Genomic DNA, 27443 nt, shown 5'->3' with positions numbered 1-27443 from the left:
TAAGGGTAACGTTGTAATATAACTTCTTAGACCATCAGTTCTTATATCATTTTTTATATTTTTTTATATTATGATGGTTTTGATAATATCCATATCTCGTGTTTGTCCGAGTTTGATTTGTGCATTCCTCGGTTAAATATTGGAGCGGCCATATTAATATTTATTCTTGCCGGCCTTTCATCTGCTCCTAATGTATTCACTCCTCATTCGCGTTCCAACTCAAGATGTAACCATTCCCGAGCTCTTTACCCACCTTTCAGCCGCCTCACACTTTGTCAAAGAAGTTTCTTCCACCTTGGTCCTATGTTATGGAATGCGCTGCCAGAAAATGTTGTCTGTTGTCCCACCTTGTCCGCTTTCAGGGCTGCAGTTAAAACCCTCCAATAGTTGTCTTTTTTATCTTGTTTTTGCTTTTCAGTTTATTTTTGTTCGCTTTGTATGTAGGGCTTCCCTTTAATTTAGTGCTCTTTGAGCACTATTGGGTATTGCCTGTGCTTTTTGCCAAATGTTATAAATAAATAAATAAATAAATATAGGCTATTACGTTTTTCTGTATTCTGCAACAAAAAAAAAGGGCAGTGATTTATAGTGCGCTATGCACAGGCACAACGCCTAGACGTTGATCCACAAGCCTCAGCACACTTTACAGGTTGTCGCTGACCACTACGGCTTCACATCATTCCATAAACCATTAAACAGCAATTCAGGGACTTTGCTGCTTCAACTGAGCGCACACCCTAGACATTCCACATAAAACCATCGCAACCAGGATCAGCTCTCCGATTTTCGTACGGGTTACAACGAGACAAATTAGCAGTGAGTTCCTTGTCCAGGGGAATTTCAAGCTAACTCAATTTTACACGAGAGCGTACTAAACACCACCAGGGTTCGAACCCGCAACCTCTCGCACTATATAGTCGAACGCCTTATCGATTGAGCTAACTTGATTAGTAAATATCGTAGGCTATATTAAAAATACTGATAACTTCACCTTAGTTCTTAGCAACCACAAGTCTTGTGTTTTTTCTTTATTATTTGCAATCATTATACGTGTTATACTTTCTTACTTCGTTTCCTGCAGTTGTCCGGAACCAGGGGCCTTAAAAACATTCATCTAAAATGTATCAAACATTTTCCTGCTACATAACATCTTTACATTTTAGGCCATATGAGGCAAGCATGTGCAAACACGTGCTGGTCAACAAACAGCTAACATTAACATACATGTACTAATAAATGTCAAGATAATGATCATGGCATTGGTGATATGAAACAATCTGGGCCGAACAATCAAGCAGATAATGATGCTCCCTGCCAAGGGCAAACAATAGTGCGCGGACTCTCAAGTCCACAATCACAATTACAGGAAGCAGACGACACTCCCACAATTCCTTGCGCGTATCCACAACATCGGACCACCTCATTAGCATAATTAGTTATGCATTTTATAGCTAGGTTTGGTGTAAACAAAATTTCGGTATAAATGTTTGTATTAATCTTTTGGTTAAAAGACACGTAAAAGATACTGGATCAAAGGTGATTATATTGTTAACCTAGTTTAATGTTGACATTGGAAAGTAGCTGGAATATTTTAGCGAAAAGATAATTCCGTCGGTTTTCTGGCAAAGGTTTATTTTATCGATCTACATGATCTAATTGATTGGCTGACATCAACTTAGTATAATTAAATCGCCCAATCAGAAAGTTAATTTATAAAGCCGGAGTAATTGTAACTAGGCCAACTAGGACAAAACGTAGCAGGATTTGGACTGGTTGAAACTTACAAGATATGTAAGCAAATTTATTTAGGAAAATGATCCACTTTCTGGAAATTCGGCAACGCAACAAATCAGGGCTATGTCGATGATCAGGGCCAGATTTAACATTGGGCCAGATGGGCCTGGGCCCTGGACTCACAAATTGCCCTCTGTATCTTCCTTTTTAGCTAGCCCGCGTAATAGGCTACATCATGTTTTGGGCCAATTGAAAGTTTTGAGCGCTTCGCGCGCACTGGCTCTTTGTATGGCACAAATATCCTGGTAAAATCGGAACAAAATATCATCGTCATGCTTCCGCCGCGCCGTCACTGTCGATCTTCGTCAGTTCGTAAACCAATTTGGCCACTTGAGTGCACGGTGAGTTTGGGTTCCAAATTGTGGCCTGGCCCAGGACTCCCAAAAAGGTAAATCCGGCCTTGGATGTCTTTGTTATAATAATCAGAGAAGATGTTTTCTAGAACAGAATATAAAAGGGCTACACACAGTCACACACTGTACGTGTTTAGCTTTCCAAAACAAAATGACAATAACCAAGATAACCCAGGATTATGTGTGTTATCAAAAATTGATATTACAAAAATAGAAATAATTAATCATTATGCAAATAATACTCGGGAGCCCCTGAAAGCTCATATCACATATATTATACGGCATTGTTATTTTGTAATCAACATAGGCCTACATCAAACTTTACATTTTCGTGCCTGTTTTGAAATAGACAGCTTCAGATAAACATTGAAGTATTTTATACTAGCAAACACAACAAAAAATTTAAATATTATTATAAACGTAAGTTACGTAACGTGTTATCATGGTTTATAAACTAATTTAGTTCTGGTCAAAAACGTTTTTATAACATTTAGATGTTCGATAATATGTCGAGTTAACGAAACCTTTATGAAAATATTTTGCCAACACTTAAGGGATCGGATAGCAACGTTTGCATGGTATTCTGTGGGATATGAGACCACATTCAGATACATCAATACAGATTTTATGGCAAATTATTAAATTGATATTTAACAGTACTCGATGTAAACTTAATAAATCTAAATGATATGTACTTAACATGCTTTAAGTGTATGTAGCTAGGAGGAAATGCCGTCCATCATTTGAACATTTTGACCTTTGTATTGAAGATATACATTTTTTCCCAAAAGGACCTAAATATGTTACGAATATCGACCCGATTCTTATGATGAGAGTCACCCCCTGTGGGGAATATATTTGTATTGAAATTCTTTTTTTTTTCTCTCTCTTTCATTTGACATCAGTCGGGTTCATACCCACAATATGAAGAATATTGACCCATATAGATCTTATGAAGTGGAGAAATTATTATTATTATATTCTTTACACTTTTCTCTTTCATTTGATACCACTCGAGGGGTCATATCTTGAGATATGAAAACGACACAAAATATGAATATTGCACAGGTCTTATGGGTAGTGTCACCCCAGGCCCCGGTGAGGAAATTATTTTATTATATTCTTTACTTTGTTCTCTTTCATTTGACACCACTCAGGATTTTTACCTTCTTGGCATTTCGAGATATAAAAAGGACCCAAAATATGAATATATTGACCCATGCTCTAAGAGGAGTGTCACTTCCGGGTGGGGAAATATTTTTATTATATTCTTTATTCTTTACGTTTTGCGCTTTCATTGACACCACTAAGTGATCATACCTTCGTGACGTTTCGAGAAATGTCCATTTTTAACTTAGTAACAAAGTAAGCAAGCAACCCCGGCAAGTAATATACAAGCTGTGAGATACCATTTCATGGTTCAGAAATAGTAACAGCGTTTAGAGACCTCATCAGCTCATTTTGATAATTCAAATGTCCTTTCTAAGCAAGAATCGATGAATATTATTCTACAAATCATGATGCGTGATACCGGCGTTATTGAACATGTTCATATTGAGAAATTGTTGTTTTGTTTACCAAATAAGTAAATGGATCGACAATGTGGAAATAGCCGTGAGCCCGTGAGCCCCCCCCTTAATACAGCTATTCCCGAGTTCACTAATATTCTGGTTAATTTAGAAAGTGGAACGAGGACACAAAACACATCAAGGATGATACAAGAGGATACCTTGACAACTGGAAAGAAAAAGAGCAAGGTATACACCAACTTGACGTGCATGGGGAAACAGAGTAAAATACAGACTATGGCCAAAAATTAACAGGTTTTTTTTTCAGGTCCAGCACTTAAAGCCTTAATGTACGATCTTTTTAAATTTTTAGATTTTTCTTTTTTTCTTCTAAAATGATAATATGCAATCATTATGAAAGTTCCCAATACATTTGGACGCGAAAAACATTGGGAATTTGCAAAGAAACAACATCATAAACTTCACCTCTATCACTCGAAACATCTCGCACTGTTTGGATTAGGACAGCGAGTGCGGCCTCAGAGTTAGTCTCCTACGCGGCCAGTTTGGTTACGCGCCCTCCACATGTGGAGGGAGCGTAACCAAGCTAGTTTTGTAGGAGACTACGGTTTTACGATCGTGGCCGACATAAAGTCATAATCTAAAAAATTATGACTTTATGTCGGACCAACAGAAAATCGTCCCGTTTTACTACAAATAGGACGAATTTGACAGTTTGCTCATAGATTTAAGTTAGAACATGTGTAAATATTACAAATATGCCAAAAAATCGGTTTTGAAAAAAATAAAGGTAAATTCTGAAAAAAGATCGTACATTATGACTTTAACTGAATTGTTTCTGTCGACCTACATTTTCTGTTTTGTACCTCCTCCCCCCCGCACTGTCTAGTCTGTATTTTACTCGTTTCCCCGCGTCAAGGTGGTGTACCTTGCCCTTGGGTTTACTCAGTTTATAGGTTTCAGCTAAGGTTTCAGTTCATATCAACTAAAATTTACGTTTTCAGTATTATTGTGCAAGAAGCTGGTACATACACGCACATGCATACAAACAGAAACCATACATGGAACAAACCTATCAACTTAACACACAATGGGTGTTTTTCTGCCTGTCAACTGAAGCTTGAAAGGGAGGCGGGACCAAACGGACATTTAATACCCTCAACCCCACGACCAAAAGCCATCATTTTGTACATTTCACGCACTTTCTACTTAGTGGTGCGATTTACGTGTTTATTGTGAGGCGTATGCCAAGAGCCTTTGTCACCATGTTCACGTCCTGTAGCTTGCTCCGTGGTTAATTGTCCTTACACTATACATATATAAACAACCTACGGATATCAGCAAAGTGACAGCAGGATTTCGTAATCACTACACAAACAGCTGATCGGGACCAGCTGATTGGGAGAATATGTCACTATTTTTCAGTATCGTTGAAACAGCAGTAAGAGATATACCAGTCGCCCGATCCCCTTAAAACCCCTATGTAGGGTTAGGGGTATCTTTTTTTCTTGCAAAACGTAGTAATAGGCCTACTACTTCAAAAATATGCCGGAGCCAAGTGTATTGCCAACTCGTCCCACTGATGGTGGCTGGGCATGGATGGTGCTTTTGGGATCGTTTTTGGTGCGAATGTTAACAGAAGGTTTTGTAGCATCTATGGGTGTTTTCTTTGTGGAATGGCAAAGTTTCTTCCATGCATCTGCTGCATCTGTAGCATGGGCTGGATCTGCATTGACAATGGCATGGTTTGTATCAGGTAAGCCAAATATATCATTAATTTATTCACTTTCATGTCTTCCTCTCAGTCTCCATTTTCAGTCTCTCCGATTTAAGCTAATTTGTCAGTTTCTTTGTGCATGTGTGTGTGGGGGGTGGAGATGTGGGGGTGCTTGTATGTGGATTTACAGATTATGTGTTGTTTTATTCACTTAATGATTTATCACAAATATGCACAGATTGCCAAGATATTTGTAAAACAAATTTATGTAGAATGGTTGATGCACTTTTTATTTCCATCAATACATGTATTGACTTGCAACATCGCTTGCAATTTAATGATTGCATGGATTACCCAATATCTTAAGTGAAAAATGACATTATTGAATTTATTAAACCAGCGCGACTATACCATCCGATTTGTTATGGTTGGTTGAAATTATGACTGACTTTCGAAATAGCGATTGTTTGTTATTGCAACAACTATCATCAGCTGATCATATAGGTCAATTGCACCACCTTCTACCATCATGACAATGTAGAGCGTTTTCCTGACTTTGGAACAAACTGAGTGAATAGGTCTCGACATCCTTCCTGAATTGAGACGTATTACTATTTCTGACCACTTTGTGTTATTAATTGTCTCCGAGTGTTTTTTAGGCCTATTAATAAATTGCTACGGGTGTTAAACCATTGTTTTGTTGGGGAAAAATGATTGTTCTTTTGTTTTAACCCATCTTTAATTTAGACATGTGTAAAATGACAATGTTTTCTTCACGCGATTTCATACTTTTGAGCATGTTTGTGCAGATGGTTGTATCACATCTAAACATATCTAAAGAGGTTTTCATCATTATAAATAGGAGATAGGAACAATCATGTTTCACACATATGGTATACCTACTCGACAGATGACAAAACATACATCACTCAACGTTCGACCCATCTGCATTCTGCAACCTATAAACCTGAACCCAATCAGTAATCCAAGCATTAATTATGCAACAAGAGAACGCGCGATCAAAACACTTAATGAATATGCATGACTGACATCAAAAAGTACGCTTGTCGTTGATTGGTGGTTCGGAGGAGGTGTGTCACAGGGCTGTTCCTAGGCTCGACAAATAATTTTGTTTGCATCAAAGATAATGGATTTTGTTCCACTTTGTACTGAAAAAGATAATCGATGCAAAGAAACTCGCTTGGAATTAAGCGTGTATTGTTAGACGTAGGCTATAAATTATAAATCTCACGTTACAAAACTAAGTCAGGCATATTTAAAGAAGCAAAACGTGGATTTTAAAAAAAAATAGCAATGAAAGGATGACACTTCCCTGTCCCCATTTTACTTAAGTTCATTCACCGTGTGTTTACCATATGTATCGGCTCTCAAGTTTAAAGTCCATTTTCTAACACAATGTTATCTCTATAAAGTTTATTTATATCATTAAATAGTTGAAAACATATTGATATAAACCAACTTATATACATTTATACAGAGTCATTTCAGCAAGTGTGTAAGATCCCACACTGGCACAAATCCCGGCACAAATTAGGTCCATGACATCTCTGAGACTTTGTATAGAGGAACCTTAAGGCATGTCCAAATAATAAAGAACCTTTCTTGGTTCTAGGCTTTATGAAGATAATCAATTTAGTTCAAATCTTTAATCCTAGAACCCGTCATTTACGAATGTATATGGAGGGTATGAATAAAATCATGGCCCCTAATCAGTTTAGGGGGGTAAGAAACGTCCATTCATGATGATATTTTTTATTAAGGATGTTGTGGTACCTGTTTCTGCTTTTCAGCACTAATTAATCAATTTCTTAGTTCGTTTAATTAATAGTGCCTGCTGCCTGGATGTTTTTTGCTCTACGTGATCATCGCAGATCCTGGAAATAAACTTTTGTTTCGCCTTGTTTACCTGTCAAAATATATATAACAATGAAGTGATATATTCCGTCAGGCCATACATTAACAACCCACTGGTAGCAAAACATTTTGAGCGATTTCCACATCGCATGATGATCAAAACAAAATTCGCTGAACCAGAAAGAGTTAGCAAAGTAAAAAAGGACAAAAGAAACTCGAATCCTTTCAAAGTTAACACCAAGGTCGTATGCGCGCTCGATTCTTGAGCAAGAAACGTTTACTTGCGCAATATTCATGTGCAATTTTAGAACTGACTAGAAGATAAACTTTCTTCTGCAATTTTATTATCAGGATTAACTATTAAAATAATAGACTATATCTTTCAAATACCCATTTACATAATATTACTAGTGACAAAATATCATATATACATGGCAATATTTCGATTGATTAAAATATTACAAAACTGATGTTTTAATGTATCTTCATTTTGTGTGCCACATTTTTTTTTTTAAATTGAAGTGCAACGAAATGAATACATATTCAGACATATTTTCAGACACCTTTCCTCAAACGTACGTGGGACAGTCAGTCCCAACACATTTAATTTAGAGGGTAGAAAAAGGTCCTTTACATCAAACCATGGCCTTATTAATGTTGTGTAACTTGAGATCAACATGAAGTAATGTGCTTATGCTTTTGCCTTAGGCTATTGGCGGGTGGAAGTTCAAGTACAAGCACGTGACAACAACAAGATCATGTGACCTACTATAAAAGTTGTATCCAAGCAAAATGTTTGGAATTTTATAGTTAGGAACTTTTGTAGTTCGGAACTCAAAGTTGTAATTGTATGTGAGTTAAACCCTAGTAACATAGCCTTTTCTTTTCTTCTTTCCTTTTCCTCCTTCCTTCCTTTCTTTCTTTCTCTCCTTGTTTATCTCTTTTTGCTTCTTTCTTTTTAACTCTTTTATCTTTCATTCTTTATCCCCCTCTCTTTCCTCTTTCCTGTCTCTCCCCTTCTCTCTCTTGTTCTTTCGTTTTTGTTCCTTTCTTTCTTTTCTTTTTCTTCCTTCCTCTTTCCTTCCTTCCTTTATCGGGGAATCGTCCTGGATTTATTCACAATAAAGTGCAATCCTGAAAACCATCTAATTCACATAAATTATACATACTAGTATGCAATGAATGATAAACTGTATTGTATCTGTCTATGAATTGTATGTAGCATTATTGTGATAAAATCGTAGAGATTCCACAATGTACGTATGCAATACAATGTGAGTCTCACCAGTTTCTGCCCTAGCAACATTATACTATACTGGGTTCATCCACTAAACAGCGGAGATAATGCTGTTAATTTTAATACTCCATTTACTGCATGAATTATTCATAAGGTCTCAGAGCGTTGGTGCCATTGTATACAAATTGCTTTTAACTCTGTGCGGGTCATTGCCCATTTTTATTCAGATTTTGTTTGTCACAGTGAGTATTATACTCGTATATTCATTTATTGCAAAATTTAAGTATTTTCATTTCTGTATGTGAAATTGTTTTGATTGGGTGTTAAAGAAACGTCGCAAAAATTTAGCCCAAGATTCAGTCCTACTTATTGCAGCTAGTCATCCGACAATACACCTATCAATGCAAGTGTGTTATGCCCGGGGGGGCACTCCAACTTTGGAGGTGACGCGTATGTATAATAGGGCTGTTAAGACCCCCTTTTTCAACATCGCTGTCACCCAAAGACCCCATATTTTTTTACGAACACATGCTCTGTCCGGGGCTCTGTCACCCGAAGACCCCCTATTTTTCCATTTGACCTGTCACCCAAAGACCCTTAGAAGTTCAATTTGAACAGCAACTTTCATTTATCACTGATTTTGTTACTTATTTTGAAAAAAACAATGAAATTTAAAGCCATTTCGAACTAGAAATTCGATTTTCGAGGTTTTTATGGCGCTGTTTCGGCTCTCACCCAAAATTTCAATTAAAAAAGTCATGTTCTCACCCAATGACCCCATATTTTTACATTTTGCTCTCACCGAATGCCAAAAATCATGCTCTCACCCAATGACCCCATATTTTTACATTTTGCTCTCACCGAATGCCCCTTAGTGCGACTACACCTATATCCATTTCATATTGAATGGTGCCCCCGGGTGTTATGATCTCCTATTTTATGTTACAAAATATGGGAACTTCGAAGAAAATGACATCCTACTTTAGTTATTTTTCATTCATTCATTCACTCATTCATTCATCTATTCCACCCGGTTGGTGGTGCAAAACATGAAAAGGGGCTGATTTGATTTAAAATTCCATTCGTTCCGTCTTGATTTCACTCGAAAATATTTTAAGGGGAACTCTACCCTCCCCCCCCTTTCTTTCTTTGTTGTTGTTGTTGTTGTTGTTGTTGTTGTTGTTGCTGGTTACCATGGACATTTTGCCAGTCTATCTATACCTGATCACTGACCAAGTGGCAGACCGCGACAAAAGAAAGTGCAATAGTGCGGGACACAAGATGAAACTTTCGAAGAATTACATGATGATTTGTACAAGTTTTATATCATTATTGGCATAAAAGTACTAATGTTGATCAAAATGTGGTGTTAGGATTGGATTAGATCATGGTTAGGATTAGCGTTTATATGGGATTAAGGTTATAGCATTACGATATTGTATTAGGGTTATATTAGGGATAAGGGATTTTATGGAGCAATAAGCATTATAGGATTATGGTACGCGGGTGCGGGTCCCGGGTGCGGGTCTCGGGTACGGGTCTCGGGTACGGGTCTCGGGTACGGGTGGTGCACGGTATGTACTAACAAACAAAATCATTCCGTGCTCTGGTACCGATGATTGTTCATACACGGTACACAGGTCTTAAAGTGCACACCTGCACGTGGTCACAACGCTTTGCGTAAATAAAATGTCATCAAACGTCATTATTTATTTATTTCATTTATTAATTTATTTAATCGCTGGTGAGGTCAACAGATTTGAATGAGATTTCATGTGTTATATCATATACCTTAAAAAGTTTGCAACACTCGGCGTAAACTGATGCATCATTTTGATAATCGTTATCTAGCAATTGAACTTTGAATTACAGAGGTGTGTTATCAGGCACACAACCTTGCCTTTATCAAGGAATTGCATCATGTCACCCGATATTTTGAAACAAACAAAAAGCGCGGTAATTTTAAATTTCAGTGAAAGAAAAGAGTCTCGTTTTGGTATATCATTAAACGTGTTGAAGCCACTTTGAATATTCAACTTGCATCTTGGTATGCAGGGAACCTTGGCAAGCCGGAAGAGTTTCTAATCGTTAAACTCTGGTAATATCAGGTTTATCATAATTATTGCAGCACCCCTCCTGACACAAAGCGCCTAATAGTAATATTGATTTTTTTTTTGTAAAATAGGGCCTTGTTTCACGAATCTAGGCTTATAGAAGAGCTACAAAATGAACAGCACAAATGTGTGTCATCCGTGATCACATTGATCATGTTGATGTCATGGCAAGAAATCATATCTTCTATAGCGGGGCACTGCATGTGCTTTGTGAATTTTGAAGGTCCAACCGCCGATCCTTGTGGTACGCCGTATAAACCCGGGCGTATAATCGTACCATCAGTTTCATGTCAATTCACCCTCGTGGAGTTATAGAGCATAGTCGTCGTTATTGTTGTTGTTGTTATTATTTATGGCATTGTTTATGTTTGGAAGAGGATGTATGTACATGGTCCTATCGTGATTTGTGATTTGCAATAGTTCCTATTACCCAAAATCCCATTGTGTAATGGACATTTGAAATTGCGAGCGCTATGCGTATTTTGGAATAAGCCTTTGGAATAATTGAGAGTTTGCGATGTCAAACAAAAACCCTGAACATTTTTTTTTTACAGACGGAATTGTACACAACGATTACGTCGATGATAAAAATGATGATGATGATGACGACGGCGATGATGATGATGATGATGATGATGATGATGATGATGATGATGATGACGATGACGACGATGATGATGCTGATGATAATGATGACGACTCAGAATGCATAAACAACTATGCTGTTAGGTTTTTAGGGCTGATTATTATATAACATACAAAAATACCATAAAAATGCAAATTATTAATGGCCCTCTTTTTATATAAATTGACGGCAAATTAAATTTATTTTGTTAGGTCAAAATAAAAGTTGTTGTTTTATCTAGCATAACAGATAGGAATACTAGTAAAATAATTTATTTTAAACTCATACATTTAGTCCTGTTCTTTTCTTGAATCCGGAATTTAAAAAGCGCGTATATCAAATTCACTCGTGAACAAAACAAGCCGAATGACATGATTTGTTAAAATGATAATGCAAAGGTAACAAACAATAGATAAGATAGCATTCAAGTATCCATATGTGTTTACTTAGTTTAGTTCATTACTTGAACACTTGCGACAGTTTAGTGGGCTATAGGTTCCCCTTTATAGTTTGCATTGCGCAATTCATTGCTGTTCAGGTTTATTTTGCAATAGGCCTAAAATGACAATTCATGATCAACAACTATTTGAGAAAAACGAAATATAAATGTTCACAACATGAAATGTGTTCATGATACATGTATAGCCAATATTTAATTAGCCTGAATAGCTTTATATCACGTTTTGGAATTAATCCGAATTATTAGATAAGGTTATTCCTGCTATTTTCAATTAATGATTATAAATGATTGACAGGCCATATTTGGGCGAAGTATAGAACATTGAATATTGCTTTTGGATTCCTAAACATTTTACAGAATAAAACTTTGATAATTTCGTTACAACAAACCGATCATTCACAGAAACACTCAAATGAATTGAGTCAAAAACCGTAATGAAACTTGTTGAATATGAGCGCGTAAAAACCAACATTTTGCTGGACCCACAGGGCTCCGGCACAGGGCCAGCTATTTAGAGCGAATGTCACTTACTTGCTTTACTTACTTACCCCATCTCCCGCCTTTTGGTCTCAAATGAACATAAGCTATCTCGAAATGCCATGAAGGTATATACCCCCCCGGTGCCAAATGAAAGAGTATAAAAAGTAAAGAATATGATAAAAATATAAAATAATATTCATATGGTGTATTTTTTTCAAATTAAATATCTCGAAAATTAAACATAGTGGTGACATCAAATGAAATGGAAAATAGTAAAGAGTGTCACCCCTAGTAAATACTCGGGGTGACACCCCTTAAAAAAAAAAACCAACATTAATATTTTGGTTATATCTCGAAAACCACAGTTCCCGGATCTGTGCGAAAACAAAAATACAACAAAAAAGTGTGACCCCTGGGTGGTGTCTGTCAAATGAAAGAGAAACCAGTCTATATAAGTTATAACGGTAAAAAACGGGGTGGGTCCCGGGGTGCATGGGGTCTCTGATGGGGTCTAGGGGGTCTACTCCTATTAAGTCTAGTAGTAGTAGCTAGTAGTGTTCGGCTTTGTGGTGCAACAACCGCTTTAGTTTTTAGTACACGACCCGCCGCCTGGGTTTGGAATGGAAACAAGAAAAATTGTGACTGTATCCAAAGATCCAGGAATCGAAGAACTTCAGAAATAATTCGAAACGAATCTTTCTAAGACAGGTGTTTGGAGCATTGAAAAGGTCAAGAAAGTACAAAGTAGCTGATGCAAAATTTTACTCACTCAAAAAAACATTGACCCGATTGCCTACATGATTGCCTACATGATTAACATGATTAATCATCATGTACTAGGAATTAATGGGTCCGACGGAAGTACCACCGATATGCTTGTATAGAACAAGAAGCATATTCATCCGACAATGCACTTTCAAATATGAGCAAGCAAATGGAAGATTTCAGGCCTACATGGATGAAACGTTCGATTCGCCATTTTATTCCTTCTACAGCCTGTCTCAAAAAAAATTGTGCAAGTGGAAAGCGCCATCTTTGGCAATTAGAAAATACTGTTGTGACATGATGATGCTTACATCAACGTCAAGGGAGCAGTCCTAGCTTTCAAATACCGTTTGTTTCATTCATTTTGGTTTCGGCAATCCAGAGAGATCTGCTTCACTGAATACAAATGTATGAAAACCCTTTTGTGCCATTTTTTAGAATGTTATCATGATTGTATCCAAATACCTGTAGAGTACAGTTAATAAAAGAACATTCATTAAAGGATTAGAAATAATTATGTAACAATATTGCAATATTGCTCAGTAAAATTTCAAACGAATACGATATGCAACATTTCGTTGACATGATTTTAATTTTAAACAGACCTACAGCCCTATTAAAAGTGGCACAAATGTGATTTTACCCTTTCGTCGTTAACTAAACATATCTCCAGATTAAAACAAGCAAATTGAACAGAACAAACGGCATTTGCAAGCTAAGTCCTTGACGTTGATGTAAGCATCATGTCACAACAGTATTTTCTAATTGCCAAAGAGGGCACTTTTTACTTGCACAAATTTTTTTGAGACAGGCTGTACATGTATATGAATTGTTAAAGTGTAAACATCTAGAAAATAAATGATATGACTGACTGACTGATTGGTTCACTGACTGACGGACTCAATCAATCAATCAATCAATCAATCAATCAATCAATCAATCAATCAATCAATCATATGGTAAACTGGGGGGACAATATTGGGGTCAATTGGATTCCCGGTATTGATCTAAAACCAACCGAACAAATGGGAGGTGCACATCGCAAATTATATAGTCAATTTTGTCCAGTTATTTCGCCCCCCCCCAACACACACACCCCGCCACACACACACCCGCCCAACACCCACCCCACCCCGGTCGGTAGGCCTACGCCTCTGATGTTAACATAGGCCTTCATCATTTTATACTTATTTGTAATGTTTAATAGGCTATAATACTTTACTATAATGTGACATGCACTATCACAATTATCAATTCGACTACATTTTGGTTTTCTCTTTTCTCTTCTTCAGGTCCATTCGTGGGTGCTCTCACAATTCGATTCGGCTGCCGAAAGATCGTGTTCTTAGGAGGAATAGTGATGATAATCGCAATGGTTCTCTCCTCATTCGCAACGGAAATGTGGCATCTATACGTAACAATGACAATAGAAGGTGGGTGGGTAGACAGTTTTTGAAAGTAAATCTTAAAAGTACAACAGACGTTCCAAACTCGTCATTTTACCAGTAAACGGGAAACAGAGCACGCCTCTGAAGCATGGTGCCTTAGGTCATTTTAGGAGTATTGTTTAGGTTTTTGCAAAAAGGTTGTTGCACTCCCTAAGTTTAAACTTTAAAGCACACTCTAAGCTCATTACAGTCCGTCGCTGAGCGACGAAGCAATTTTTGACCAATAACGTCCCGCTTTTCGCAACGCAATATATCTCACTGGTTTAAAACTAATCACTCTTCGCTGAGCGATAGAGTATCAATTCAGCTTATAAAATGGTAGCAATGTATTCTAGTAAATGACATTGACAACACAATATTTTTAGTTGGTCGTTAACTTACAATGACCTATGCAAGAAATTTCTAATTATTTTCCTTCAAACGTGACCTATTTCGACTCCCACATTCTAAAATTGGTTAAACTAGAACCCCTTATTACTATTCTCTACAAAAGCTTCACAACATTTTCATTAATATTTCATTATAATGGGAAAGACCACAGAAACACCAAGTGTATGCAAGACCCTTTCCTTCACCATTCTTTAAACAGTTTGATAATGATTTAAAGAACAAACATTCTTAGGAGGCATGCCATTCGAAGTGCTAGAAAATAGGTACATTGTTAATGCATGTGGCTATTCTCTACCGTCTGCGAAACCGGAGTACAACACCACAGTAGTATGTCCCATTTCTACTGCCTTGGTTGAATGCGAAAAATGCACTCAGTGGGAATTGGTGGCATTAACATATTATTCTGTTAGATTTATTAGTATTTTTCCCGGTGTATTTTTAAATGGCAATAATTATAAATATCTGTTTTCTTATTTGATACAGGTATTGGAGTTGGTTTGGCTGTTCAACCAACAATGGTCGTATTAGCATATCATTTTGACAAGAAACTTGCACGGGTAAACGGAATCGCACATGCTGGTGTAGCTATCGGCATCATAACCTTACCCCCGATGTTCCAATTACTAATTGATAACTATGGATGGCAAGGAACAACTCTTATCACTGCAGCTTACCTGGGCAATATCTGTGTATCTGGTGCTCTCTACAGAAAACCCAAATATGAATATACTGTGCTCAGAAGACGAAGTACTATTGAAAGTTTTAAATTTGAAGAAAGGGAAAGACGAGCTTCAATCAGAAGAGAAAGTAAAGCTCGTTTACCAAGTGTAACTTCAAGAAAATCTATCAGTAGTCTACCAGGTGTAAAGAAAACAAAGAAATCAGTGGGAAGAACTTGTACAACAATAACGGACTTCTTCCAACTCCCCCTCATGAAAGACAATCCCCGTTTTCTTATGATGTGTGTGTTATCTTTCTGCTACGCCATCGGGTATACATCGGCAACATTCTATTTGGTCCCACGTGCTGTTGCAGTAGGGATCTCAAAAATTGAAGCATCCTTCTTAATGTCTGCCATGGGTATCTGCAGCCTTGTCGCCAGATGTACACACGGAATGCTGGTGGATCATGGTTGGATCAGCGCCGCTCATCTCGACGCCATTGCATACGCCATCTGCGGCGTTGCCAGTATTTTAAGTGTGTTTGCCAGTGATTATATAACATCCATTGTGTTCTCCGTTGTTTACGGAACGACCAGTGGAGTCTTCAACTCTCTCTATCCTGTTGTGACAAAGGACTTTGTAGGAACTGAAAAGCTTTCTGACGCCATTGGTGTTATGCATCTGATCCTAGGGATTGGTAGTCTCCTCGGTGTTTATTTCCTAGGTAGGTATCAATGTACAATGCAGTAAGTAAGAAAACACGACGACGGACAAACATACACACTCACTCAAAGACAAACTGAATAATTAAAAATGTTTTATGTTTGCTGGGATGGTAATTGGCTTAAATTTTACTTTTTACCGTCGCAGAACCCACCGTCGTCAAAGGTTACAAATTTGATAGAGAAGGAATATAAGTTCCTCAACAAAAGTTTGGAAAGTTTTTTCAAGTATCTATATCTCAAATTATTTGTGACATGTTCATATCGTGTTGGATATCAATGGACAGCTTATTTATTCCCCTTTACAATGACACCACGTTTGAAACAATCACATTTTTTATGGCTGAGTACACATCTTGGTAATGTAGCATGAGGAGGAGGTGCCGGCTGTTGTGGCTGCGTATGGTTTTTTCACCCATTGTTGAGGTTAGTCACTAGTGTTGTTTGAGCACAGAATAATATAGTCAATTTGGCACATTCTGTTTGAGGCCATACTACATGTAATACTACATGTAGTACATGTAGAATGTGCCAAATTGACTATTATTCTGTGTTCAAACAACACTAGTGACTAACCTCAACAATAGGTGGAAAAACCATACGCAGCCACAACAGCCGGCACCTCCTCCTCATGCTGTTCACCAACCTGGTCACACGTTGGTGTGGGATGGCATTTCATATCTTCAACATGTTCAACCAGGATTCGTCGCAGGTCATTCAATGTGATCATGGTGATTGCATTGGCTGCTTAATCAGGTTGAGTTCTGGGCTGATGGTAGGCCATTCCATTCTGTAGGTAGTCGTCGATTACCCTGGCTCTGTGGGGGCATAGATTATGGTGGGGTGAGCGTTGTCATCTTGAAGGATTGCATTAGGTCTGAGATTGTGAAGATGGGATTGAAGCTTGTTGCACAGTGGTCAATTTGGCATGCACACTCTGTTCGAGGCCCCACTACATTCACAAGACGTGTACTCAGCCGTGGGAAAGTTGATTGTTTCAAAAGTGGTGTCATTGTAAAGTTGAATAAACAAGCTGTTCATTGATATGCAACACGATATGAACATGTCACAAAAAATCTGAGATGTAGATGCTTGAAAAACTTTTTTGAGGAGTTTACATTACGAATGGACTTTCATTTTTGTTTAATGTAGAGTGTCGAACAAACGAAATGCCCCCCCGGGCGAAATGTGTTCTTTAATTATATATATCAGCTCAGCTCATTCAGCTGATCAAAGAATAAACCATCCCGTAAAACTTACTAATCTAAGCATTTTGTTTCATTTTTGTCTTAAATGCAGGTTTCTTTTACGATCTCACTGGCAGTTACGAATACTCGTTCTACGTATCAGGAGTTGCTCTTCTGTTTTGCACCGCTCTTCTCCTTTCACAAAAATGGCTACTGAAATGCCAAAAAGTACATTATGACTTCAGTAATGAAGACAGTCCAGCCGGGGGTTCTACTCCTCCACGCTCGGGTAGCGACTCTAATGGAAGTGAGGATGGAAGTGATGACGTTTTTGACAAAGTAAAACCAGAAAAATCCTCAGATTCAGATGACTTTATAGAAATAAAAGTAAAACCGAAGATTATACCAACGGATTTGAAAGAAATTGAAAAAGTCCGAGACGATCCCAGTATAAAAGAAGTTTTTGATACATATGTGCCTGCTAATAAGAAATCGCCTAATGGATATACAAAACTAAATGGTGCTGCAAATGGTCTAACGATAAAAGGGCCAATTCCAAGACACGCAATAACGGACTATGTGTACAAACCCAGTGCCTACCATTGGATCCATAAAGAAACCCCGGTATAGCACGCATGTGACTTCGTATATTGATGATAAAGGAACATCCTATGGTTTTCTGGGTGATTTTCTTAAAATCAGGGTTTACGTAGACGCTTCCGTCATTTTTTCTCAATTTTGTATGTCTGCTTGATTGTTTGCTTTTCGTCATGCTTAAATTTTCTAGGTAGTATTATGTGTTGGTTTCAATCGACTGGTGAGCTTGTTCCTTAAGGGACCGTTCAATATTAACGCCAGGGGGGAGTGGGATGAATTGTTTACGTGAACCATGAGTGGAATGTTAAGTTTTAGATGGAATTTTGCGGGGACGTGGGGGGTGGGCGGGAGAGACGTGATTTTTTTCGTCAAAACTCACACTCCCCCTGGCGTTAATATTGAACGGTCCCTGAAGCTCCGTGAAATGAAACCGTTTTGAGTTACCATTTATGGCGCCTTCCTCGGATTTTTAAACAGCGGGAAAAGTGTAAAATGGGTTGTCATTGCAATTAATAATTCATATGTACTGGTTGATACCAGTGGGGTGATGGTAAAGTGATGATGAGATGATGAACGCAAAGTCTTTATTCAGAGTCATGGTATAGTGCCTATAACAGTAAATTATAAAAAGCAAAAGTGCGCAATTAAGTTCAGTTCATGTGCAATAGCTGAAAATCTTAAGGGTGTGAGTTTTACCCAAATCGAGAAAAATATATATTATTTGATCACGTGTTCCTTTTTTGCATGTTCAATGTGAAGTTATTTTAATTGTACATTAATTGTGAAAGAAAAGTCGAAAGTGAATTCGTAGTCGTTATAATTTGTGCATTGTGGCCTAAGTTTCGGACCCTGCGTCCCGAGATCAGTGCCTTCAGGTTGGCTGTTTTGTAATGTTACCCAACATGCTATGACAAGATAAGGACAAAACAGAAATTGGGAGTTATGGTGCGTCGTTTTAAAAATTGTTAAATGCTGCAAACATTCGACGAGAACGGAATACATTAGGCTTCAGCAGTCGCTCTGACACATGATGATGTACTCGTTGATGATCATTGTATATATTTAACATTATGTTATATGCTTTTATCATTATTTATTTTTCTGTTCAAAAACGTCAAAATAGGTTTTCTTGGAAAGAAACGAATTCTTCATAAGACTGGACATGCCGTCGTTATGTATTTATATGATATACATACAACAAATTCGAAATGTAACATATCTAAATATTTTCTAGCATTATTTTGAGTAGTTGATTAAAGTGAGGTTTTCGGGTTTTTTCCATGACGTTTTTAATATGAGTTATATAACATTAATTACACCCGTTGCTTCTTTTAACTCGGTGGGCTACAATCACATTCTGCAATGTTGTAGTCGTATACTTGCAAACTTTTTATTTTTACTAAATCATGTAATATATTATATATAATAAAGCGAGTGTGTGTAATGAAAGTCTTAAACTTAAACAATAAGGTATATTACCTACTTGTAATTGAATTTGGAATGTAGAATCCTATAATGATTATATTAATCATGCAGAAGTTGTTTTAATTGTATCTTGACTGTAACATGATTATGCTCAATCCATTTGAACTCAGTAAACACAAAACATTTTACCGAAAACTTTTAAATGTCGGGTTATATAAAGGTATACAACTTTTAATGACATTCAGAAAACATTTTGTTAGATTAAGGCAAAACATACATAATGTTATTGTGTTGACAAAATATTTTGCAAAACTGTTTGTCAAAAAATATTTTGCAATAACATTAATTTTTGACATTATAAATATGCGGTGTTGTTTCATATGAAACGTTTAAAAAATGTTTTATGACCTTTGTAAGCCTAAATTTAAATGATATTTAAACGTTTTGACCAAAACCAAAATATTTTGTGTTTGCTGGGGAGCTGTGTGTTCAATATGACATTCCATATTATAGGTGGGCGATGTTCAGACTCAGATCTGAAAGCGTCTGAGATTGCAATGTGAGCATACTGACTGTTAGTATATATGGGGCGGATATTAATCAGTGTTGAAGAGCAGCAACGACACCACTTGCTTTACATTCCAGATGTTAAATCTACATCATATGCAAAATTTGAGGGAAAAAGAATCTGGCGTTTTTATTTTAGGGCCGTTTTTCTATAACTGGTCTGTACATGATTGCAGTTCTATGGAGAGAATGCCCGTTGAGGGCGCCATAACCTCCATTTTGGTAACAAAAATAGAATTTTTAAAAAATTACCAATGCTATTTTTCTGAAATTTTCAGGGTATGTAATAATAACATGTACAAATATAATCAAGTAGTTGCCCTGCCTGCTCTTCTCCGAAAAAATAAAAAGTCCTATACCTCAATGATAATGAAACCTATAGTATATAGGCCTACCACCATTTATATCAAGTGGTCGAGATTCCCACACTAAAATGTCAAAACCTCAGTTTGCCACTTTAATAGTATGGGTAAAATTTATCCAACATTTTGCTCAAGAAGTTGGTGCAAATTTACTTAACCCATATAACCGATATGCAATTTATTGGTTATTACCTTGTGAGAAAGGTAACGATGCGGCATTTTTACGACAAATTTTATTATTATATGAGAATAATATTTATTACATTTGAAGTAAATGTATTTATTGTTAATTTAGGGGTGAGTTGATGAGAAAAAATGGTTATTGGTGCAATTGCATATAACTCTTAAGAAACAAAAATGAGATAGAGAATTATTATATTCAGTATTAATACGAAAAGAGGTCACTTTTGACATAGGCTCTATGTCGCTTTTATTTGCTCAAATTTAAGAAGGTTGTCTGTGGAAACAATGTTTGCCTAAAGTTATGGTTTATCATTCAGTACATGTGACACTACTACTTCGGTCTTTTGTACACATTTAAAACAATGTGATTAACTTTGACCCAGCGTCACTGTCAAAACAAAAATGCACCGCCTAAAGATTGGGTTAACATGTTGACTAATATTAATTTGTTGTCAAAATGTTGACTCCGTTTTTTAGTCGGTGCATTTTGACCACGTTTTTTTAAAGGTGTACTCTTTCCAAAATTCACGTATAGTATATAAAATTATGCCTAATTAAACTATAGATACGTTGGAATCATATTGTGGAATTCACATGAAATAAATCCTATTGTATGTTCTTGTACGATTTGTACCTCAAATTATTAGGGAGCGATCACTATTTACGCCAGGGGGAACGGAGGATTTTAGGGGGGCGCGATTGAAATTTTGACCTTAATACTGGAAGGGAGATAAAATTATATATAAGGAATGGATGATTCAAGGGGGGGGGGGCGTGAAAATTTCCCTTCGATATGAGGGGGGCTGCAAAATCTTTGTGCGAAAATATATGAAAATCCTCCGTTCCCTGGCGTAAATAGTGATCGCTCCCTTACTTCAATTTCATTCCAGTATAGTCTTACCCTTGTAGCATCTCCACAGTTTGTTGAGCACTAAACTGCACATTTTGAAGGTGTCAAATATGATTTTTTCATTATTAATAAGTTACCACTGTATAAGTTGTACTTGGTTTCTGACGTTGTCAGAACACACAAATTTTAAGATGATTATAGAAAGAAACTGCCGATTATTTTGTAATAATAATTAGGCGCAGCTTCACTTACAACGTCGAGTAGCTCAAGTCCCATGTATTGCCTATAAAGATCGTGCATGACTCACATATTTGTATATTTTTTGAAACATTGTCTCATGTTAATACAATTATTTTCTATTGTTGTTTCGAACCCTGTCAACACATTCATAATAAAACACAAAATGAACTTTAAATTAACTTGTAGTATGAGTTATTATTTGATTTGATTTTACTTTACTTGATGGCTGACATGTCTCTTGCAAGTGTATCATTGAATCAGTGACGTATAAACTCTGTGCATATCGCTATTCGTCTTTAATTATACGTCTAATTTATACGTCCCAGTTGCGTGAAGCTCCGATCAATAACGATCTGTGACCACACGCATTAACGATAATTAGAATAACTTTTCGTGACCTCGTCCACCAAGAGCAGTGAGGTTGGCTACGCCCTGAGAAGGATAGTCCGGTTTCATCACCATGGTAACCTGATATTTATTTTAAACTGGATGAATCATTCAATGTCGGACACTGTTCTCCCATGGTGTCCATGTAGGATTGTGCCGATAGCCAGGCGTTACCCTGATTGGAACTGGCTGCGAGGTCTTTGTCATTCATTACGTCTGCTCCACAGTTCAAATGCAGCAATAGAAAGAGCGGATAATAAATTGTTGATATATGCTTCCATCGGGAATGGAATCGGGGCCTCTTGTACCAGAAGAGTCAAATACCTTAACTGTTAGGCCACGCTTGCACTCCCAAGTTTGGCGAAAGTTCGATTTTGGCATCAACATTTTCAGAAAATATTCCCAACTTGGTTAAACGGACCGTTCCCCAATCGCAGTACCTATGAGGTTTCATACAAACCCTTAAATCCTTCAGCCCCTTTGAACATAGGGTCTATATAATAGCATATATTGAATGCAATCACTGACGGCCTAATTTACATTTTGGCCAGTTGAGAAAAAAAAACGTACCCACATCGACCTTTGTATACGGGGTGGTATAAACTGGAATGTAGTATTATATTCTGAAAATATTGGTACCAAAATCTAATGACAGACGTGTAACCCACTATTATTAAGTCATAATTCAGTGACCCCCAGAATTTGACTCACAAAATCCAATCAAACATATTTCATTTGCATTCGATAAACATTACGTTTACCTAACTTTTATTGTGACTAATGTATATAAACCTTTTAAGGCCATTTATTGAATACCATACTTTACTTGTGATAAACATCTGTATAATTTCGAGTTCAACTTCTTCTTCTTCTTAGAGTATCCACGACACAAGATAAAATGTGTTTCAGCCAGTCATGCCAGTGCTGCACACATTTTTCAGCATTCTCATTGTAAATTCAGCAGTTGTGCATGTTTGCCCCAGTTGAGGACAACACAATATATATAGGTGATCCATTGTTTGTGGTTCTGTTCCATAATCGCAGATTACATCTGTATTCTTTCGATATCCCCATTTGCTGAGGTTGACTTTACATCTTCCTACACCAGACCTTAACCTATTGAGGCATTTCCATTCACCCCAACTTGCATCTGCACCAGGTGTTAGTTCTTCGCCAACAGGAATATTCAAAATTTGTGGATGATTGATAGATCTCTCCTCCCATTTTGCCACTCTTTTACTGTTGGCTGATGTTTCAAGTGGAGTTACACTGTCGAGGAAGCTATCTCTGGACTTCAGACAACTCTCTGGAGGGACATGTCCAAACAGGGGATGTCTTACATCAGTGGCTTGGCGCTAGCGTTGCTAGGTTATGTCTAACATCTGGTGACACTATACCTGCTAGAGTTTATAGTTGGTGTTGCTCGAAGACATTCTGTTATCAGGTGACAGCTAGCATTCTGGGCTGAATCTACCTTCTTTGCATGAGGCGATCTCTCCCATACAGGGCATGCATACTCTGCTATTGAGTAGCATAGAGCCGAAGCCGTTGAGTGCGAGCACTTGCACCCCAGCTTGTTCCGGTGAGCTTACTTAGATGTTGTTTCTTGTACTGACTTTCATCTTTGCCTTCTCAACATGATGCTTCGGAGAGACACTATAAAGTAACTTCAAGATAAACAGGGTGTTCACAGTGTTCAAGTGCTGTACCAGACAGGTGACCTTAAGATAGCGTTTGGCTTCACGGTTGCGTAAATGGAAGGCACACACCTGTGTCTTTGATGGGTTGGCTCGCAGGCGGTTATCTTCATAGTTTGGTGTGAGTTCATCCAGAGCTTTAGAGAGGCGTTCTTCCACAACTGTGAAATCTAGATCTTGAGCTCCAATACTGAGATCGTCAGCATAGATGAATCGAACAGTGTTCACACTTCTTGGTTGGTCGTTCGTGTAGATGTTGAAAAGTACCCTTCCCTGTGGAAGACCATTCTTGAGCCTACGTCATCTGCTCTTCTTGCTACCCAGCTCAACAAAGAAGAATCAACTGAATGCGTTTAACATCATAATAACATATGTTTTATTTATCAAATATTGACCATATTGACCATGTCATAGTTTACATAATAAACGTCTAAACGTTACACACCAGTAATTGAAATAATATTATCAATTGCATTTAGACATGCTTTTATTTACTTTAATAAGTTAAAAGATTTTTTCAAATACATATATTTACAGTCTGAAAATCACTTTTATGCATGATATGTTAATGAACTTGTAGAATCTATAGGCCCTACCCGAAACAATAGTCTCAGATCTAATCTCGTCAAGACGACGAGAAAATAAAAATCACGAATGGAACACGATTCAGTAGGCCTACATCAACGTCCTTGAGACAATAGATACCTTCAAATAGTCTGGTAGATCACCAGGAAATACGTCATGACCAGACCGGCAACCTGCAAAAAAAAAATTCATTCCTATTAAAAAGCTGAACTCGATCGCTAACAGAGAGCGAACAATCACATGTCTCATTATTGTACGAGGGTCATTCAAAAAGGTCTACCTCCATCATCACATCTCTGTTATCTTACGTGTCAGTATTGAAATTACCCATGGTAGCTCTTAAATCTTGGCTTCAAAATAAAAGTTGTTTGATTAAAATATGAATTTTGGTTGTTAAGATGTGTTGGTTAAAGTGAATACAGATATGGTACGTCGGAAACGTTCTGAAAAGAAAGGTTAATTTTGATTCAAAAGGTTGCGAACATCTATTTGGAAGTCATTACAGATTTCTATCTATCTATACTACTAAAATAAAAGCCGTTAGTTGTCCGTCTGTCTGTCTGTCCATCTGTCCGTCTGTCCGGCTATGCGTTCCGCTGCGCTTCGACGCATCGTTCCGATATTTCACACATAGATGGGTATCGGGCGTGCGCTGTTTACCGGGTAGTTTCGAAGGTCATCGGAGGTCAAGGTCAAAGGTCAAAATTTCAAACTTTGTCCGATCGGGCCCAAATTTGGTGGGTGGAATCCTTGATAGGAGGGGAATATAATGCGCAAAATAAAATCGAGGTCAACCGAGGTCAAAGGTCATTACGGGCTGGGCTCAAACTTGGTGGGTCGAATCCTTCGTATGAGGGGAGCATGAAAAACATTATATGGAGGTCATCCGAGGTCAAAGGTCAAAGGTCATGGATTTCAAACTTTGTCCTATCGGGCTCAAACTTGGTGGGTGGAATCCTTGATACGAGGGGAATAGATGCGCAAAACAAAATTGAGGTCAAAGCTCATGTAGGGGCTTAAACTTGATAGGTGGCATCCTTCGTATGAGGGGAGCATGATAGGTCATCTGGGGTCAAACAGTACTTATCGCTATCATAATGAGTGCTCTCAAAGCATCAGGGCTCTCACAGCTGCAGGTGCACTAGTACTACTAAAATAATAGCCGTTAGATGTCTGTGTGTCTGTGTGTCTGTGTGTCTGTCCGGCTATGCGTTTCGCCGCGCTTCGACGCATGGTTCCGATATTTCAGACATATATGGGTACCGGGCGGGCACTGTTTACCGGGTAGTTTTGAAGGTCATCGGAGGTCAAGGTCAAAGGTCAAAATTTCAAACTTTGTCCGATCGGGCCCAAACTTGGTGGGTGGGACCCTTGATACGAGGGGAATATAGGGGCGAAATAAAATAGAGGTCGACCGAGGTCAAAGGTCATTACGGAGGGGTCAAATTTCAAACTTTGTCCGATCGGGCTCAAACTTGGTGGGTCGAAACCTTCGTATGAGGGGAGCATGAAAAACATTATATGGAGGTCATCCGAGGTCAAAGGTCAAAGGTCATGGATTTCAAACTTTGTCCTATCGGGCTCAAACTTGGTGGGTGGAATCCTTGATACGAGGGGAATATATGCGCGAAACAAAATTGAGGTCAAAGGTCATGTAGGGGCTAAATTTAAACTTTGCCCTATTGGGCTTAAACTTGGTAGGTGGAATCCTTCGTATGAGGGGAGCATGAAAAAAATTACACCGAGGTCTTAGGTCATCATACAGTATCGCTATCATGCCAGTGCTCTCACAGCATCAGGGCTCTCAGAGCTGCAGGTGCACTATAGTACTAGGCCTACTAAAATAATAGCCGTTGTCTGTGTGTCTGTCTGTCCGGCTATGCGTTCCACCGCGCTTTGACGCATCGTTCCGATATTTCACACATAGATGGGTATCGGGCATGCGCTGTTTACCGGGTAGTTTTGAAGGTCATCGGAGGTCAAGGTCAAAGGTCAAATTTTCAAACTTTGTCCCATCGGGCCCAAACTTGGTGGGTGGAATCCTTGATAGGAGGAGAATATAATGCGCGAAATAAAATCGAGGTCAACCGAGGTCAAAGGTCATTACGGAGGGGTCAAAAGGTCATGGATTTCAAACTTTGTCCTATCGGGCTCAAACTTGGTGGGTGGAATCCTCGATACGAGGGGAAAATATATATGCGCAAACAAAATTGAGGTCGACCAGTGCTCTCACAGCATCAGGGCTCTCACAGCTGCAGGTGCACTAGTACTACTAAAATAATAGCCGTTGTGTGTCTGTCTGTCTGTCCGGCTATACGTTTCGCCGCGCTTCGACGCATCGTTCCGATATTGCAGCCATAGATGGGTACCGGGCAGGCGCTGTTTACCGGGTAGTTTCAAGGTCATCGGAGGTCAAGGTCAAAGGTCAAATGGGGAAAATACCCCACGTGGATACAAAGCAGCAAGTGGATAAAAAGAATCCAGTAGACAATCTACAACAAGTTTCAAGCTGCCCAAGCAGGTGAACAAGGTCATTCATTCATAGATTCCATTCAGCTTTTGGCTAATTGCCCAATTTGAAATGCACTGTAAATGTCTACCCAGAATGCATTGCTGCAAATATGCTATAGTGTCTTCCCAGCATTCATTGCTGAAAATGATTTCTATAAGCGCTCCTACCCCAATAAGCGGCCACATACCCCAATAAGTGCCCACATACCCCCTAATAGCTAAAGGGCTATTACAGCAATATTTCTAAAAATGATTAAATTACTTTATTTTTGTTCAAATAATTTCATCAATATACAATGCATGCAGATGATGCAGTTTTACTGGGTAATGCTAATGGGTATCATGTCTTTTGCACAACAAAACCGATACATATTCAGAATAGCCTTCGTATAACCTTTTTTTCATATAAGGTTGTTGACTTCGATCAGTGAGCATTGGTTCAAATCATATTAATTGTTTCATAAGTTAAAATTAAATAAGACTTATGCACAGTTTTTGTATTTTGTAAGTACAAGGTTATTAACAATCTGTTTATCACCACGTCAAGATGCATCCATTGCTTGAAATAGGATGTAATTACGACATTACCCTCAAACGTAGTCGAGATCTGGCAATTTTCAGTTACATTTGTGTGTCTGTTGCACCCTTCGATGTTTTCTTCTCATATTAAACATGCTTTAT

The 27443-nt window shown here is 37.9% G+C and overlaps 1 protein-coding gene across 1 annotated transcript; it reads left to right on the top strand.

Moving 5' to 3' along the window:
- Positions 1-5052: 5052 nt before the first annotated feature.
- Positions 5053-18815, top strand: LOC140148474 (monocarboxylate transporter 12-like). The gene is made up of 4 exons (XM_072170452.1): positions 5053-5432; positions 14242-14382; positions 15271-16173; positions 17471-18815. Exons 1-4 carry the CDS (start codon positions 5222-5224, stop codon positions 17986-17988), a joined length of 1773 nt encoding a protein of 590 aa, XP_072026553.1. The 5' UTR covers positions 5053-5221; the 3' UTR covers positions 17989-18815.
- Positions 18816-27443: the final 8628 nt, after the last annotated feature.

The sequence above is a fragment of the Amphiura filiformis genome, chromosome 3, assembly GCF_039555335.1.
Source record: "Amphiura filiformis chromosome 3, Afil_fr2py, whole genome shotgun sequence".
NCBI classification, from domain to species: domain Eukaryota; kingdom Metazoa; phylum Echinodermata; class Ophiuroidea; order Amphilepidida; family Amphiuridae; genus Amphiura; species Amphiura filiformis.
This window is presented reverse-complemented; position numbering and strand designations above follow the sequence as displayed.

What these genes read in the sequence shown, in the direction of transcription:
- LOC140148474 (XM_072170452.1), top strand. Translation starts at nt 5,222, where the DNA reads ATGCCGGAGCCAAGTGTATTGCCAACTCGTCCCACTGATGGTGGCTGG. An exon ending in CGTAACAATGACAATAGAAG is followed by an intron (nt 14,383 to 15,270) that starts GTGGGTGGGTAG and finishes TATTTGATACAG; the next exon opens with GTATTGGAGTTGGTTTGGCT. An exon ending in CCTCGGTGTTTATTTCCTAG is followed by an intron (nt 16,174 to 17,470) that starts GTAGGTATCAAT and finishes TCTTAAATGCAG; the next exon opens with GTTTCTTTTACGATCTCACT.